Source organism: Bufo bufo, chromosome 3, assembly GCF_905171765.1.
Source record: "Bufo bufo chromosome 3, aBufBuf1.1, whole genome shotgun sequence".
NCBI classification, from domain to species: Eukaryota; Metazoa; Chordata; class Amphibia; order Anura; family Bufonidae; genus Bufo; species Bufo bufo.
The window spans coordinates 649898091-649912231 of NC_053391.1; the positions used below are offsets into that span (position 1 = coordinate 649898091).

Here is a 14141-nt window from a genome sequence, read left to right on the forward strand (position 1 = left end):
TATATTCTGCATTTTTCACGCAACGCAGGCCCCATAGAAGTGAATGGGGTTGCGTGAAAATCGCAAGCATCCGCGAGCAGTTGCGGATGCGGTGCGATTTTCACGCACGGTTGCTAGGAGACGATCAGGATGGAGACCCGATCATTATTATTTTCCCTTATAACATGGTTATAAGGGAAAATAATAGCATTCTGAATACAGAATGCATAGTAAACTAGCGCTGGAGGGGTTAAAAAAATTAATTAAAAAATTAACTCACCTCAATCCACTTGTTCGCGCAGCCGGCTTCTCTTCTGTCTAACTGTGAGCAATAGGACCTTTGATGACGTCACTACGCTCATCACATGATCCATCACCATGGTGATGGATCATGTGATGAACGCAGTGACATCAAAAGGTCCTATTGCTCACAGTTAAAGACAGAAGGAGATGCCGGCTGCGCGAACAAGTGGATTAAGGTGAGTTAATTTTTATTTATTTTTTTAACCCCTCCAGCCCTATTTTACTTAGCATTCTGTATTCAGAATGCTATTATTTTCCCTTATAACCATGTTATAAGGGAAAATAATACAATCTACAGAACACCGATCCCAAACATGGGCAATTTTTCTCACGTGAGTGCAAAACGCATTACAATGTTTGGCACTCGCGCAGAAAAATTGCAGGTGTTCCCGTAAGGGCTCTTTCACACCTGCGTTATTGTCTTCCAGCATAGAGTTCCGTCGTCGGGGCTCTATGCCGGAAGAATCCTGATCAGGATTATCCTAATGCATTCTGAATGGAGAGAAATCCGTTCAGGATGCATCAGGATGTCTTCAGTTCCGGTACGGAACGTTTGTTGGCCGGAGAAAATACCGCAGCATGCTGCGCTTTTTGCTCCGGCCAAAAATCCGGAACACTTGCCGCAAGGCCGGATCCGGAATTAATGCCCATTGAAAGGCATTGATCCGGCCTTAAGCTAAACGTCGTTTCGGCGCATTGCCAGAGCCGACATTTAGCTTTTTCAGAGTGGTTACCATGGCTGCCGGGACGCTAAAGTCCTGACAGCCATGGTAAGTGTAGTGGGGAGCGGGGGAGCAGTGTACTTACCGTCCGTGCGGCTCCCTGGGCGCTCCAGAGTGACGTCAGGGCGCCCCAAGCGCATGGATCACGTGATCCATGCGCATGGGGCGCTCTGACGTCATTCTGGAGCGCCCCGGGAGCCGCACGGACTGTAAGTATACCGCTCCCCCGCTCCTACTATGGCAACCAGGACTTTAATAGCGTCCTGGGTGCCATAGTAACACTGAAAGCATTTGGAAGACGGTTCCGTCTTCAAATGCTTTCAGTACACTTGCGTTTTTCCGGATCCGGCAGGCACCTCCGGCAACGGAAGTGCATGCCGGATCCCAACAACGCAAGTGTGAAAGAGGCCTAACGCACCCGCACATTTTCCCGCAACGCCCGTGTGAAAGAGGCCAAAGGACCTCAGTCTCCTCAACAGGTAGAGTCTGCTCTGACCCTTTTTAAAAAGAGCATCAGTGTTATGGCTCCAGTCCAGTTTGTTGTTCAGGTGAACACCCAGGTACTTCTAAGAGTCCACCACCTCAACGTCCGTTCCTTGTATGTTCCTTGTATGTTCACCGGAACCAAAGCAGAGGGCCTGTGTCTGCGGAAATCCACCACCAGCTCCTTGGTTTTGCCCGCGTTGATCTGGAGCTGGTTCCGCTGACACCAGTCCAAAAAATCCTGTGTCCCCTGTCTGTACTCTGAGTCGTCCTCACCTGTGAAAAGGTTGACTATGGCAGAGTCATCAGAGAACTTCTGTAGGGGGCAGCCTGGGGAGTTGATGGAGAAGTCTGCAGAGTAGAGGGTGAAGAGGAACGGTGCCAGCACAGTTCCCTGTGGTGCCGCCGTACTGCAGATCAGCAGTTGGGCTGTTACACTGTACGGGGGCAGCCACAAGGAGACGTTACACTGTACGGGGGCAGCCACAAGGAGACGTTATAACGTACGGGGGCAGCCACAAGGAGACGTTACACTGTACGGGGGCAGCCACAAGGAGACGTTACACTGTACGGGGGCAGCCACAAGGAGACGTTATAACGTACGGGGGCAGCCACAAGGAGACGTTATAACGTACGGGGCAGCCACAAGGAGACGTTATACTGTACGGGGGCAGCCACAAGGAGACGTTATACTGTACGGGGGCAGCCACAAGGAGACGTTATACTGTACGGGGGCAGCCACAAGGAGACGTTATACTGTACGGGGGCAGCCACAAGGAGACGTTATACTGTATGGGGGCAGCCACAAGGAGACGTTATACTGTACGGGGGCAGCCACAAGGAGACGTTATACTGTACGGGGGCAGCCACAAGGAGACGTTATACTGTACGGGGGCAGCCACAAGGAGACGTTATACTGTACGGGGGCAGCCACAAGGAGACGTTATACTGTACGGGGGCAGCCACAAGGAGACGTTATACTGTACGGGGGCAGCCACAAGGAGACGTTACACTGTACGGGGGCAGCCACAAGGAGACGTTACACTGTACGGGGGCAGCCACAAGGAGACGTTACACTGTACGGGGGCAGCCACAAGGAGGCGTTATACTGTACGGGGCAGCCACAAGAAGACGTTATACTGTATGGGGGCAGCCACAAGGAGACGTTACACTGTACGGGGGCAGCCACAAGGAGACGTTACACTGTACGGGGGCAGCCACAAGGAGACGTTACACTGTACGGGGGCAGCCACAAGGAGACGTTACACTGTACGGGGGCAGCCACAAGGAGACGTTACACTGTACGGGGGCAGCCACAAGGAGACATCATAACTCAGGCTTATTTCTTGCAAAACAAGTTATACTTTCTGCGGACATGTATATCTAGGCCTTTCCTACAGCTATCATCCTAATTCTACTATTATACTAACAGGTAACATCTTCCCATTGAAGTAGTAGTAAAATAAGGCTACTTTCACATCTGAGTTGTGCTGTCCGGATTTGAGATCCGGCACAGGCTCTCAAAACCGCAGCCCAACGCTTCAGTTTTGTCCCTATTTATTGTCAAACTGGGAAACTGAACAAGCCAGATCCTGCACAAAAAAAATGTAAAGTCAACAGTGCCAGATCCGTTTTGTCGTGTCCGAAAAAAACAAACGGATCTGGCGCCCATTGACATACACTACGTGCAGAATTATTAGGCAAATTAGTATTTTGACCACATCATCCTCTTTATGCATGTTGTCTTACTCCAAGCTGTATAGGCTCGAAAGCCTACTACCAATTAAGCATATTAGGTGATGTGCATCTCTGTAATGAGAAGGGGTGTGGTCTAATGACATCAACACCCTATATTAGGTGTGCATAATTATTAGGCAACTTCCTTTCCTTTGGCAAAATGGGTCAAAAGAAGGACTTGACAGGCTCAGAAAAGTCAAAAATAGTGAGATATCTTGCAGAGGGATGCAGCACTCTTGAAATTGCAAAGCTTCTGAAGCGTGATCATCGAACAATCAAGCGTTTCATTCAAAATAGTCAACAGGGTCGCAAGAAGCGTGTGGAAAAACCAAGGCGCAAAATAACTGCCCATGAACTGAGAAAAGTCAAGCGTGCAGCTACCAAGATGCCACTTGCCACCAGTTTGGCCATATTTCAGAGCTGCAACATCACTGGAGTGCCCAAAAGCACAAGGTGTGCAATACTCAGAGACATGGCCAAGGTAAGAAAGGCTGAAAGACGACCACCACTGAACAAGACACACAAGCTGAAACGTCAAGACTGGGCCAAGAAATATCTCGAGACTGATTTTTCTAAGGTTTTATGGACTGATGAAATGAGAGTGAGTCTTGATGGGCCAGATGGATGGGCACGTGGCTGGATTGGTAAAGGTCAGAGAGCTCCAGTCGGACTCAGACGCCAGCAAGGTGGAGGTGGAGTACTGGTTTGGGCTGGTATCATAAAAGATGAGCTTGTGGGGCCTTTTCGGGTTGAGGATGGAGTCAAGCTCAACTCCCAGTCCTACTGCCAGTTTCTGGAAGACACCTTCTTCAAGCAGTGGTACAGGAAGAAGTCTGCATCCTTCAAGAAAAACATGATTTTCATGCAGGACAATGCTCCATCACACGCGTCCAAGTACTCCACAGCGTGGCTGGCAAGAAAGGGTATAAAAGAAGAAAATCTAATGACATGGCCTCCTTGTTCACCTGATCTGAACCCCATTGAGAACCTGTGGTCCATCAAATGTGAGATTTACAAGGAGGGAAAACAGTACACCTCTCTGAACAGTGTCTGGGAGGCTGTGGTTGCTGCTGCACGCAATGTTGATGGTGAACAGATCAAAACACTGACAGAATCCATGGATGGCAGGCTTTTGAGTGTCCTTGCAAAGAAAGGTGGCTATATTGGTCACTGATTTGTTTTTGTTTTGTTTTTGAATGTCAGAAATGTATATTTGTGAATGTTGAGATGTTATATTGGTTTCACTGGTAAAAATAAATAATTGAAATGGGTATATATTTGTTTTTTGTTAAGTTGCCTAATAATTATGCACAGTAATAGTCACCTGCACACACAGATATCCCCCTAATATAGCTAAAACTAAAAACAAACTAAAAACTACTTCCAAAAATATTCAGCTTTGATATTAATGAGTTTTTTGGGTTCATTGAGAACATGGTTGTTGTTCAATAATAAAATTAATCCTCAAAAATACAACTTGCCTAATAATTCTGCACTCCCTGTACAATGGTTTTAGTGCCGAATCTGGTTTCTTCCTTTTTGATATAATACACCCGGATCCGTTCTGAACGGATGCCGCCGGTTGTATTATTATAATGGAGGGGTTTTGCTGTGGTTTTGAGTTCCCATGCCAGATTTAAAAACAGGACAGCAAAGGGTACTTTCACACTAGCGTTATTCTTTTCCGGCATTGAGTTCCGTCCTAGGGGCTCTATACCGGAAAATAACTGATCAGTTTTATCCCCATGCCTTCTGAATGGAGAGCAATCCGTTCAATATGCATCAGGATGTCTTCAGTTCAGTCTTTTTGCCTTTTCAGCGTGCTGCGGTTTTATCTCCGTCCAAAATTCCAGAACACTTTCCAGAATGCCGGATCCGGCATTTTTTCCCATTGAAATGCATTAATGCCGGCCCCTAGTGTTCCGGCAAAACAGATCCGGCATTGCGGTCTGTGCATGCTCAGACCGCAAAAAATTTGAAAACAATAAATGCCGGATCCGTTTTTACGGATGACACCGCAGAGACGGATCCGGCATTTCAATGCAATTGTCATACGGATCAGGATCCGTCTGACAAATGCCATCAGTTTGCATACATTTTGATGGATCCGGCAGGCAGTTCCGGCGACGTAACTGCCTGCCGGATCACTCTGCCGCAAGTGTGAAAGTATCCAAAAACGCAGATGTGAAAGTAGAATAAACAATAGGTTCTATATCTATAGAAGAGTTTTACCTGACTGCTACATAGACACTGGAGGAGATTTATCAAACTGGTGTAAAATAGAACTGGCTTAGTTGCCCATAGCAACCAATCAGATTCCACCTTTCTTTTTTCAGAGCTCCTTTGGTAAATGAAAGGTGGAATCTGATTGGTTGCCATGTGCATCTAAACCAGTTCTACTTTACACCAGTTTGATAAATCTCCCCCACTATCTTGTATTTCATTGGCCTAGCACTGCCGAAATGAAAAAAAAAAAAGAAAAACCTCCAAAAATTCTAAAATTAAATGGTGTTCTATGAAAATTGAGTTAAAAAAAATATTCCATTATGATGGAAGTGACCATTTAAATAAAGTGGCATTGAAAAAAAAAAAAAAAAAAAATTAAAAATGTACCCTAATTTAAACAAATGATGCTACTTGCACACCTGCGTTTAGGTGCGGATCCGTCTGGTATTTGCTTGTATCCGTTCAGATCGGATCCGTCTGCATTAGGCTCCATTCACACGTCCGCAATGTGTTTTGCGGATACACGGAGACACGGATCCGCAAAACACGGAAAGCGGCAATGTGTGTTCCGCATTTTGCGGACCGCACATTGCCGACATAATAGAATATGCCTGTTCTTGTCCGCAATTGCGGACAAGAATAGGACATGTTCTATTTTTTTGCGGAAACGGAAGCACGGATGCGGAAGTGCGGATCCGCAAATGTGGATGCGGACAGCACATTCCGTCCCCATAGAGAATGAATGGGTCCGCACCCTTTCCGCAAAATTGCGGAAAGGATGCGGACCCATTTTGCGGACGTGTGAATGGAGCCTTACTCTGTCAAAAAAAAGTCTAAGTGTAAGTCAAACGGATCCGTCCTGACTTACATTGAAAGTCAATGGGGGACGGATCCGTTTACAATTGCACCAATATTGTGTCAATGTAAACGGATCCGTCCCCATTGACTTACATTGTAAGTCAGGACGGATCCGTTTGGCTCCGCATCGCCAGGCGGACACTTAAACACTGCAAGCAGCGTTTTGGTGTCCGCCTCCAGAGCGGAATGGACGCGGAACGGAGCCAAACTGATGCATTCTGAACGGATCCGCATCCATTCAGATTGCATTGGGGCTAAACTGATCCATTTGGGGCCGCTTGTGAGAGCCCCTAACGGATCTCACAGGCGGACCCAGAAACGGCAGTGTGAAAGTAGCCTGAGTCACTTTCTGATGACACTTTCCCCTTAAGGCTACATGCACACGAACGTTGTTTGTTTCTGTGTCCGTTCCGTTTTTTTTGCGGATAGGATGCGGACCCATTCATTTCAATGGGTCTGCAAAAAAATGCAGACAGCACACAGTGTGCTGCCCGCATCAGTATGTCCGTTCCGTAGCCCCGCCAAAAAAATAAAAAATAGAACATGTCCGCAATTTGTGGACCGCAAAACACATGCGGTCGTGTGCATGTAGCCTAAAACTCAGTATAATGGAGGGGGTGCGCAATGATTCTGAGTTTTCAGTACAGTTCTGCTGTTCGTCACTTGGTTACCTTCAGAATGCATCAATATGGCTGCGTTTGGTCTCCGTGTTGTTTTTTAGACGGTCACTAAAACGCAGCTTGCGGCGTTTTGGTGACCGTCTGACTATACGGAGCCAAACGGATCCGTCCTGACTTATAATGTAAGTCAATGGGGACAAATCAGTTTTGACTTAAAAAAAAAAAAGTCTAAGTCAAAACTGATTTGTCCCCATTGACTTACATTATAAGTCAGGACGGATCCGTTTGCATTATTCATAAAAAAAAAAAAGTCTATGAATAATGCAAACGGATTCGTTATTAACGGATACAAGCGTTTGCATTATTGGTGAAGATCCGTCTGTGCAGATACAAGACGGATCCGCACCAAACACTAGTGTGAAAGTAGCCTTATTCGCTCATGTGAAAGGGGCCTTAGGCTACTTTCACACTAGCAGTTTTACTGGATCTGGCAGGGTTCAGCAAAAACACTTCCGTTACTGATAATACAACTGTCTGCATCCGTTATGAATGGATCCGGTAATATCTTTAACATAGCCAAGATGGATCCGTCACAAACTCCTTCTATTGTGGCAGAGAAAACGTACCCATTGACTTGCATTGGGGGTCATGACGGATCCGTCTTGCTCCGCATCCCAGGACGGAAAGCAAACTACAACATGTTGCGGTTTGCTCTCCGGTATAGGAACGCAACTAAACGGAACAGAATGCATTTTAGAGCGCTCCGTTCTGTTCCGTTCAGTTTTGTCCCCATTGACAATGAATGGGGACAAAACTGAAGCATTTTTTCCCCCTGTATTGAGCCCCTATGACGGATCTCAATACCGGAAAACTAAAACGCTAGTGTTAAAGTAGCCTTAGATGCCGTTGTCTAATGTGACAGCATGCTCCTGCGCTGGTAATAGCTTCCCCTGGCTAAGACTGCGGAAGCCGTTACCTTGTAGATAGGCCAGAGCCTTGTAGGTGGCAGCACTGCATTGGAATATACTGAACTGTGAATTTGGTAACTGGTAAAAATCCATAAAAAAATACAAACGGGAATCTAATGATTGCTTGTTATAGTCACCTAGGGTGACAAAATATAGTAAAGAATTTTTTTTTTTTAAGTATAATAAAAATTGTTTTAAATGTAAAAGTTCAAAACGTACCCTTTCCCCAAAATTAAAAAGAAATAATAATAAAAAAAACTAACATAGGAATCGCCTTGTATGAAAACACCTGTCCTAGAAAAATATATTTATCCTGTACTGCAAATGGCGAGAGAGAACAAAATGGCTAACTCCCCCCCACCCAAAAAAAAAAAACCTGAATAAAAAGTAATGAAAAAGTCATACATACCCCAAATGATATCACTGAAGAGTAAAGATTGCTCCACCACAAGGCCATAAAAACAAAACCCATAAAATTGTGGTGGGATTGCAGTTTTTTCCAATTCCACCCCACTTGGAACTTCTTTCCAACTTCCCACTAGATTGTATGCAGTATTAAATGGTGGCATTATAGAAAGTACAAAAAAAACAAGCCCTTAAACAGCTATGTGAATGGAAAAATTATGAAAAAAAAAAAAGTTTTGGCCCTGGGAAGGCAAGGAGAGTAAAAAATGAAAATGCAAAAAAGGAAAATCCCAGGGTCTTGAGAGGGTTAAAGAAATTAACTAAGTGACCCAGAATCTTGCTAAGGGGGCTCCGTCACTAACGTATGCTGCTCTTACTTAGGGCCTCAATATGGACAACAATGGGACATGTTCTATAATTTGCGGAATGGACCCATAGGGACGACATCTGTGTGCTGTTATTTTTTTGTGGACCCATAGAAATCAATGGGTCCACGTCCTATCTGCAAAAAATGCGGATCAGACACGGATACAAAATACGGTCGTGTGCATGAGGCCTAAAGGAGAGACCCTGTCCATGTGGTGACTGGTGGGTGATGGAGAAAACATGTGAATGCTGTCACTATGAATGGTGATATGCTCATACATTAGGCAGGCGTCCGTGTCCATCTGACCCCAACACTTTCCCAGTCAGCACTGGTGCTCCTGCTCCTCGATCCGTGACAATATGGGAAAACACTGATAAAAAGCAACATAGATTGGGGACTACAGCATTTCACAGATCCTGTGACTCCATCATGACCGCTATTACAAGGGGGTTTTCAAGTGAAAATGTTATACTCCAAAAATCCTGTTCCAAAGATGTCGAGTCCCCTGTGACCACGGGGCAGAACATCAGTCACACTGTCCTGTGCGAGGACGCCAACAGGCAGGGACAACCCCACAGTGGGAGCAGAGCATCTCTGAGGCGAGCACACCTTTAGCCCTATAGAGTTACTTTGTTCCTGCTGAGATGTCTGCTCCTTGTCTTCCTCACTGGAAAGCTCCTCTCAAAGACCATGGACACCTCCAAGGGAAAAATTTTCATTTTTTTTACTATTGTATTTTGCTTATTTTGGGCAAAAAAATTATTTTTTTCAACCGGTCTTCATTAAACATTTTCAACAGTTGTCTTCCACAGCCGTCACCCGTCCACTGCAGGCTGTTCCTTCTCAGTGAATCCATCAGGGTGCTGCTCTGAAGGCCTGATCTGCAGCTCTTCTACCCCAGAGTTTTTTTTTTGTGTTATCGTTTTGTGCTCCCTGTCTTCCCACAGCCATTACTTTTTTATTTTTCCGTTCACATAGCCGTATGAGGGCTTGTTTTTAGCGGGACAAGGTGGCAGCCAATGACGAGCCTTCCTAGCGTCACCCGCGATGCTAAGGAGGCTTGTCCCCGCCTGCCATTGGCTGCCACCCCCCCCCCCAACTCCGGATGTTTTCATTCGTGCACGGGGAGAAGTGGCAGTGCGGGGACCAGGAGCGGCGACCAGGGTACAGTAATTATATCCAGCGTGGGGGGGCTCGGCATATGGGCGGGGGGGGGCTTTTTTTTTAGGATTGGATAACCCTTTTAAAAGTCATTTTCCGGCAGCAGATTGTGGTGTCTAATCACTCTCTGCTGCCGATAAACAATGATTCAGTATGGGGACGAGCGATGGCATTAGTGATCACTCCTGCCCATACCGTGGAGGAGATCACTGCATGTAATAGCTGACGAGCAGGCGATTACCAGGAAGGAACACTTACCTCCCCAACAATCTTCTGCCTGATCTGCTAAGGTGATACAGGCTTTAAACCATATTCTTATCAGTCTGATATCACTTAAGAGAATTTAGCTATAATGAGTGTTTGTGACTAGGGATCAGCGAACTTCTGTTTTCACGTTCGGCGAGCAAAGTTCGGGTTATCTAAGCACTCCATTATGGATTCCGCTACCACGGACCATAACTTATGGGCCGTGGTAGTGGAATCCATGACAGTATTCTTAAATAACGAGAACCCGAACCTTGCCCTGTACGCCGAACTTGAAAACAGAAGTTTGCTCAACACTAATCGTAAGCTGTCAGGGAACTAGAGATGAGGCCTTCAGAGCAGCACCCTGACGGATTCACCGAGAAGGAACAGTCTGCCGAGGCAGTGAAACCGAAAGATGTAGAGGAAAAACTGGTGAAAATTTTTAATAAACACCAATTGAAAATAATTTTTTATTTATTTTTTTGCACAAAAAACGGGCAGTAATAAAACAAAAGCTCCCAAGGTGTCCATAGCCTTTTAAGGGGTTTTCTGGGTGTTTGACATTAATGTCGTATCCTCAGGATAGGTCATCAGTATCAGTTTAGTGAGCGTCTGTCGTCTGACACCCAGCGCCTCAGGCAATGATCTGTTGGAAGGAGCTGTGCTCTGGCGAGACCCGTCATAGGATCTCAATAACGGAAGAAAACGCTACAGTTTTGTCCCCAATCATTGTCAATGGGGACAGAACTGAACGGAGTGCACCAGAATTTATTACGTTCCGTTTGGTTGCGTTCCCATCGCGGACAGAATATTGCTGCAAGCAGCGTTTTTCTGTCCGCGATGTTGTGCGGAGCAAGACAGATCCGTCCTGACACACAATGTAAGTCAACAGGGACGGATACGTTTTCTCTGACACAATAGAAAACGAATCGACATTGACTTTCACTGGTGTTCAAGAAGGATCCGTCATGGCTATAGAAGACATAATACAGCAGGATCCGTTCATGATGGATCCGCAAAAAACGCTAATGTGAAAGTAGCCTTACCAAGAACAGCACCATCCATTCAATAGTGACTGTACTTGGTATTGCACCTCAACCCCATTCACTTGACTGGGACCAAGCTGCGTCTGGGTCTGGTGACTTCACTGGTCCAGGAAGAAGCAGCGGTGCTCACCAGAGTGCCTCGGCCTCTTCAAACAGCTCATCTCATATGGAGGACCTATCCTGAAGACAGGCCACCAACATTAAAGAGGACCTTTCACCGGTCCTGACATTACAAGTACCTGGCAATGTAGCGCATGTTGACGAGATGTCCTCGCGCTTATTTTTTTCTCCCTCGATGGGCAGCTCCATCACCCGCTGTGCCCCTCCGTTCTGGTTTCCCGGCCTGTATGCTTCATTCCTACCACAGGGAGGAGGAGGAGGAGACGGCCTTGTTTCTCAGGATCCGCTGTTATTAGACAGCTCACAACCAGGGAGAAGGACACGTCCCCTGAGAAACATGGTGGTCTCCTCCCCACTGTACCTACGGGAAGTCAGAACGGGGGACACAGCGGGGGGAACGGAGCGGCCCGTCAGCACAACAAATAAGCGCCAGGACATCTCAACATGCCCTACAGTACCAGGTACTTATATTGTAATGTCAGGACCAGTAAAAAGGTCCTCTTTAACGTCTCCGAAAACCCCTTTTTTATTTTACTCAATGGACCACCTTCTGGCGCTTTAACCCAAAAAAGATAGTAACTTCCTCAGGCAATGTTCACATCCACTGTGGGCCACCCCCTGCGCAGAGAAGGTTCCCTGCATTACTACACCGGAGCGGCGGCCCCTTCATTTCCAGGATCGGTGGCAGTGCCAGAGGTCAGGCCTGACGCCATCATAATGTGATGTCCTATCCTAGCAATAGGGCAGGTGGTCACCATTACCTGGACTACGCGGTCTTGACCGTTACACCTGCCTAGTTACAACGCCATTCACACCTGCTGCACATGGCAAGATGGATTTGGTATTTATCTGGGAAACCTCTCCGACAACCACCGTTAGCGGCCATATTGGTTGTCACCCAACGATGAACCAAAGAGAAAAATTCCAAAACTAGTACTGTATAACTATGGCACGCAGTCACATGACTACGTCAACCAATGGCGGCACAGAATTCAACCACAGAGCGATGATGTCACTCAACCGTGTTGTCTAGTTGATATATTACCTCACAGGGTTGACCTATTTACAACACAAAACTAAACAGATTCCAATTTATATTTTCTGCAGTTCTCAGTGAGAAATCTGGACAAGCCCTTTAAATGTCCTCATCACTATGATTACGATACAGAAGCCGGCAGCCATCACTATGCACAGTGACAGGCAGGAGGACATGGCCTTCCCTGGTCACACACACAGGGGCAGCTCCAGTGACAGGCACCAGTGCGGACGCCTCAGGCCGGTGCTCCTGTCAGTGACAGCAACGGGAGACTGACGTGACAGCGCAGCTCTGCACCGCCTGAGCCTCGTCACTAGAGCCCGCGCTCCACACCGGAGACCACGTCCACGCTTCAGCCGCAGGAGAGCGGCAAAGCAGAGCAAGGGGGAGGGCTCCTTACCTTTAACAGATGAGACGTCGCCATGTTCCCTGAACTTGTCCTCCCGCCGGATCCCGCGAGATCTCCCACCGCTGACGCCACATCCCGCGGGATCTGCGGGAGGTTTCGAAGTTTGTTGATCACATGACTTCCGCATTAGGGAACGGGAAGGCTGAGAACTGTCAATCAGGATAGGTCGCCTCGCCATTGGTCAGGGGTTGGCTTCGGGGCGGGGACAGAGCATATAAGTATGTCAGACTGCCATTTCTTTGGCGGCATTTTGCAGGGTGAACTGAAGGGGTGGAATGTTGTGCGCAGCGGGGTTTATGAGGGACTTTACGTCTAGTTATCGAGGTTTATGAAGATAAATAATGTATCTATAGTTAGGGTAGCTGCTATGGTGTTTTATATGAACGTGAAAACTCAATGCAAGTCCTCCACTAGATAACACGGGCTGACAAGGTGGAGGCTTCTCTGCTAGGTGTGGGTGCTAAAGACCAGCTCCCTGGCCGTGCAGTGTACAGCGGTGTGGGCCTGACAGGAAGGGGCAGCCATTTTAACAAATTCTGTGGGTTAGTTTCTGTGCTCCAGATACCTCTGACGTTACTCAGGGTCCACCAGCAAAAATTATGAAATAAAAATTTCCAGAATTATCTAAAATTGATAACAAAATTCCAGTGGCGGCTGCATGCTGCATTGCTCCTATTGGGAGGCAGCGCTGCAGTAAATGGGCTGGCGCTTTAAGGTTAAATGCACACGTTCAGGATTTGTGTGTGGAGAATCCACACTGAAATTCACAGCGAAGTCCGTGCAGACCGTCCGAATCAGTTTGTGTGGATTTTACTCTCCCTATTGAAGTGAATGGAGAAAATCCGGTCAGAAAAATAAAATAAGATGCTGCAGATTTAAAAATCCGTACCGTAGGTCAAAATCCTGCACTGAAAAAAATCTGCATTATGTACATGAGAATTTCAATTTCTCATATATAATATACATGACCTACAGTGCAGATTATCCACATGCAAATCCGCACGCAGTCCTGATAGTGTGCATTTAGCCTCAAGCTGAGAAGAGACGTGCCCACATAAAATCCGCTTGGCGCTAAGCTGTGAGCGGCAGTCAAAGTGAGCAACCGCAGTGGTTTGTGCCACACACTATGCCATGTGAACTGGCTCTTGAAAAAAATGGAGAATATTTAAAAACTAGCATTAATATGCAAACCTACTGAAATTACCAGACCACATGCAGTTACAATAGTTCATATACTTCATTGGTTCATAAGATAAAAACAGTTAAAAAGGTTTGCAAAAATGGGACCTCATTGGAGGAAAAGGGACACCGACAGGAAGGGGAATATTAGCTATATGCATATATGTAAAAAGATTCGACTATGCGGATAAAAGCCTAATAAAGTGCAAATAAAACTACAAGCCTAATACAATGATCTGCAAATATAGTTAAAGAGAGCCATTACCCTGACACAAG

At 46.4% G+C, this 14141-nt stretch overlaps 1 protein-coding gene across 2 annotated transcripts in view; it reads right to left on the reverse strand.

The window, feature by feature from the left end:
- Positions 1 to 12748, reverse strand: part of CUL5 (cullin 5) — a 55720-nt gene extending 42972 nt beyond the window's left edge. For both annotated transcript variants that reach the window (XM_040426263.1, XM_040426264.1), the window contains exon 1: positions 12678 to 12748. In XM_040426263.1, coding sequence (XP_040282197.1) covers positions 12678 to 12701 — 24 coding nt within the window. In that variant the 5' untranslated portion in view covers positions 12702 to 12748. The remainder of the gene's footprint in view (positions 1 to 12677) is intronic.
- Positions 12749 to 14141: the final 1393 nt, after the last annotated feature.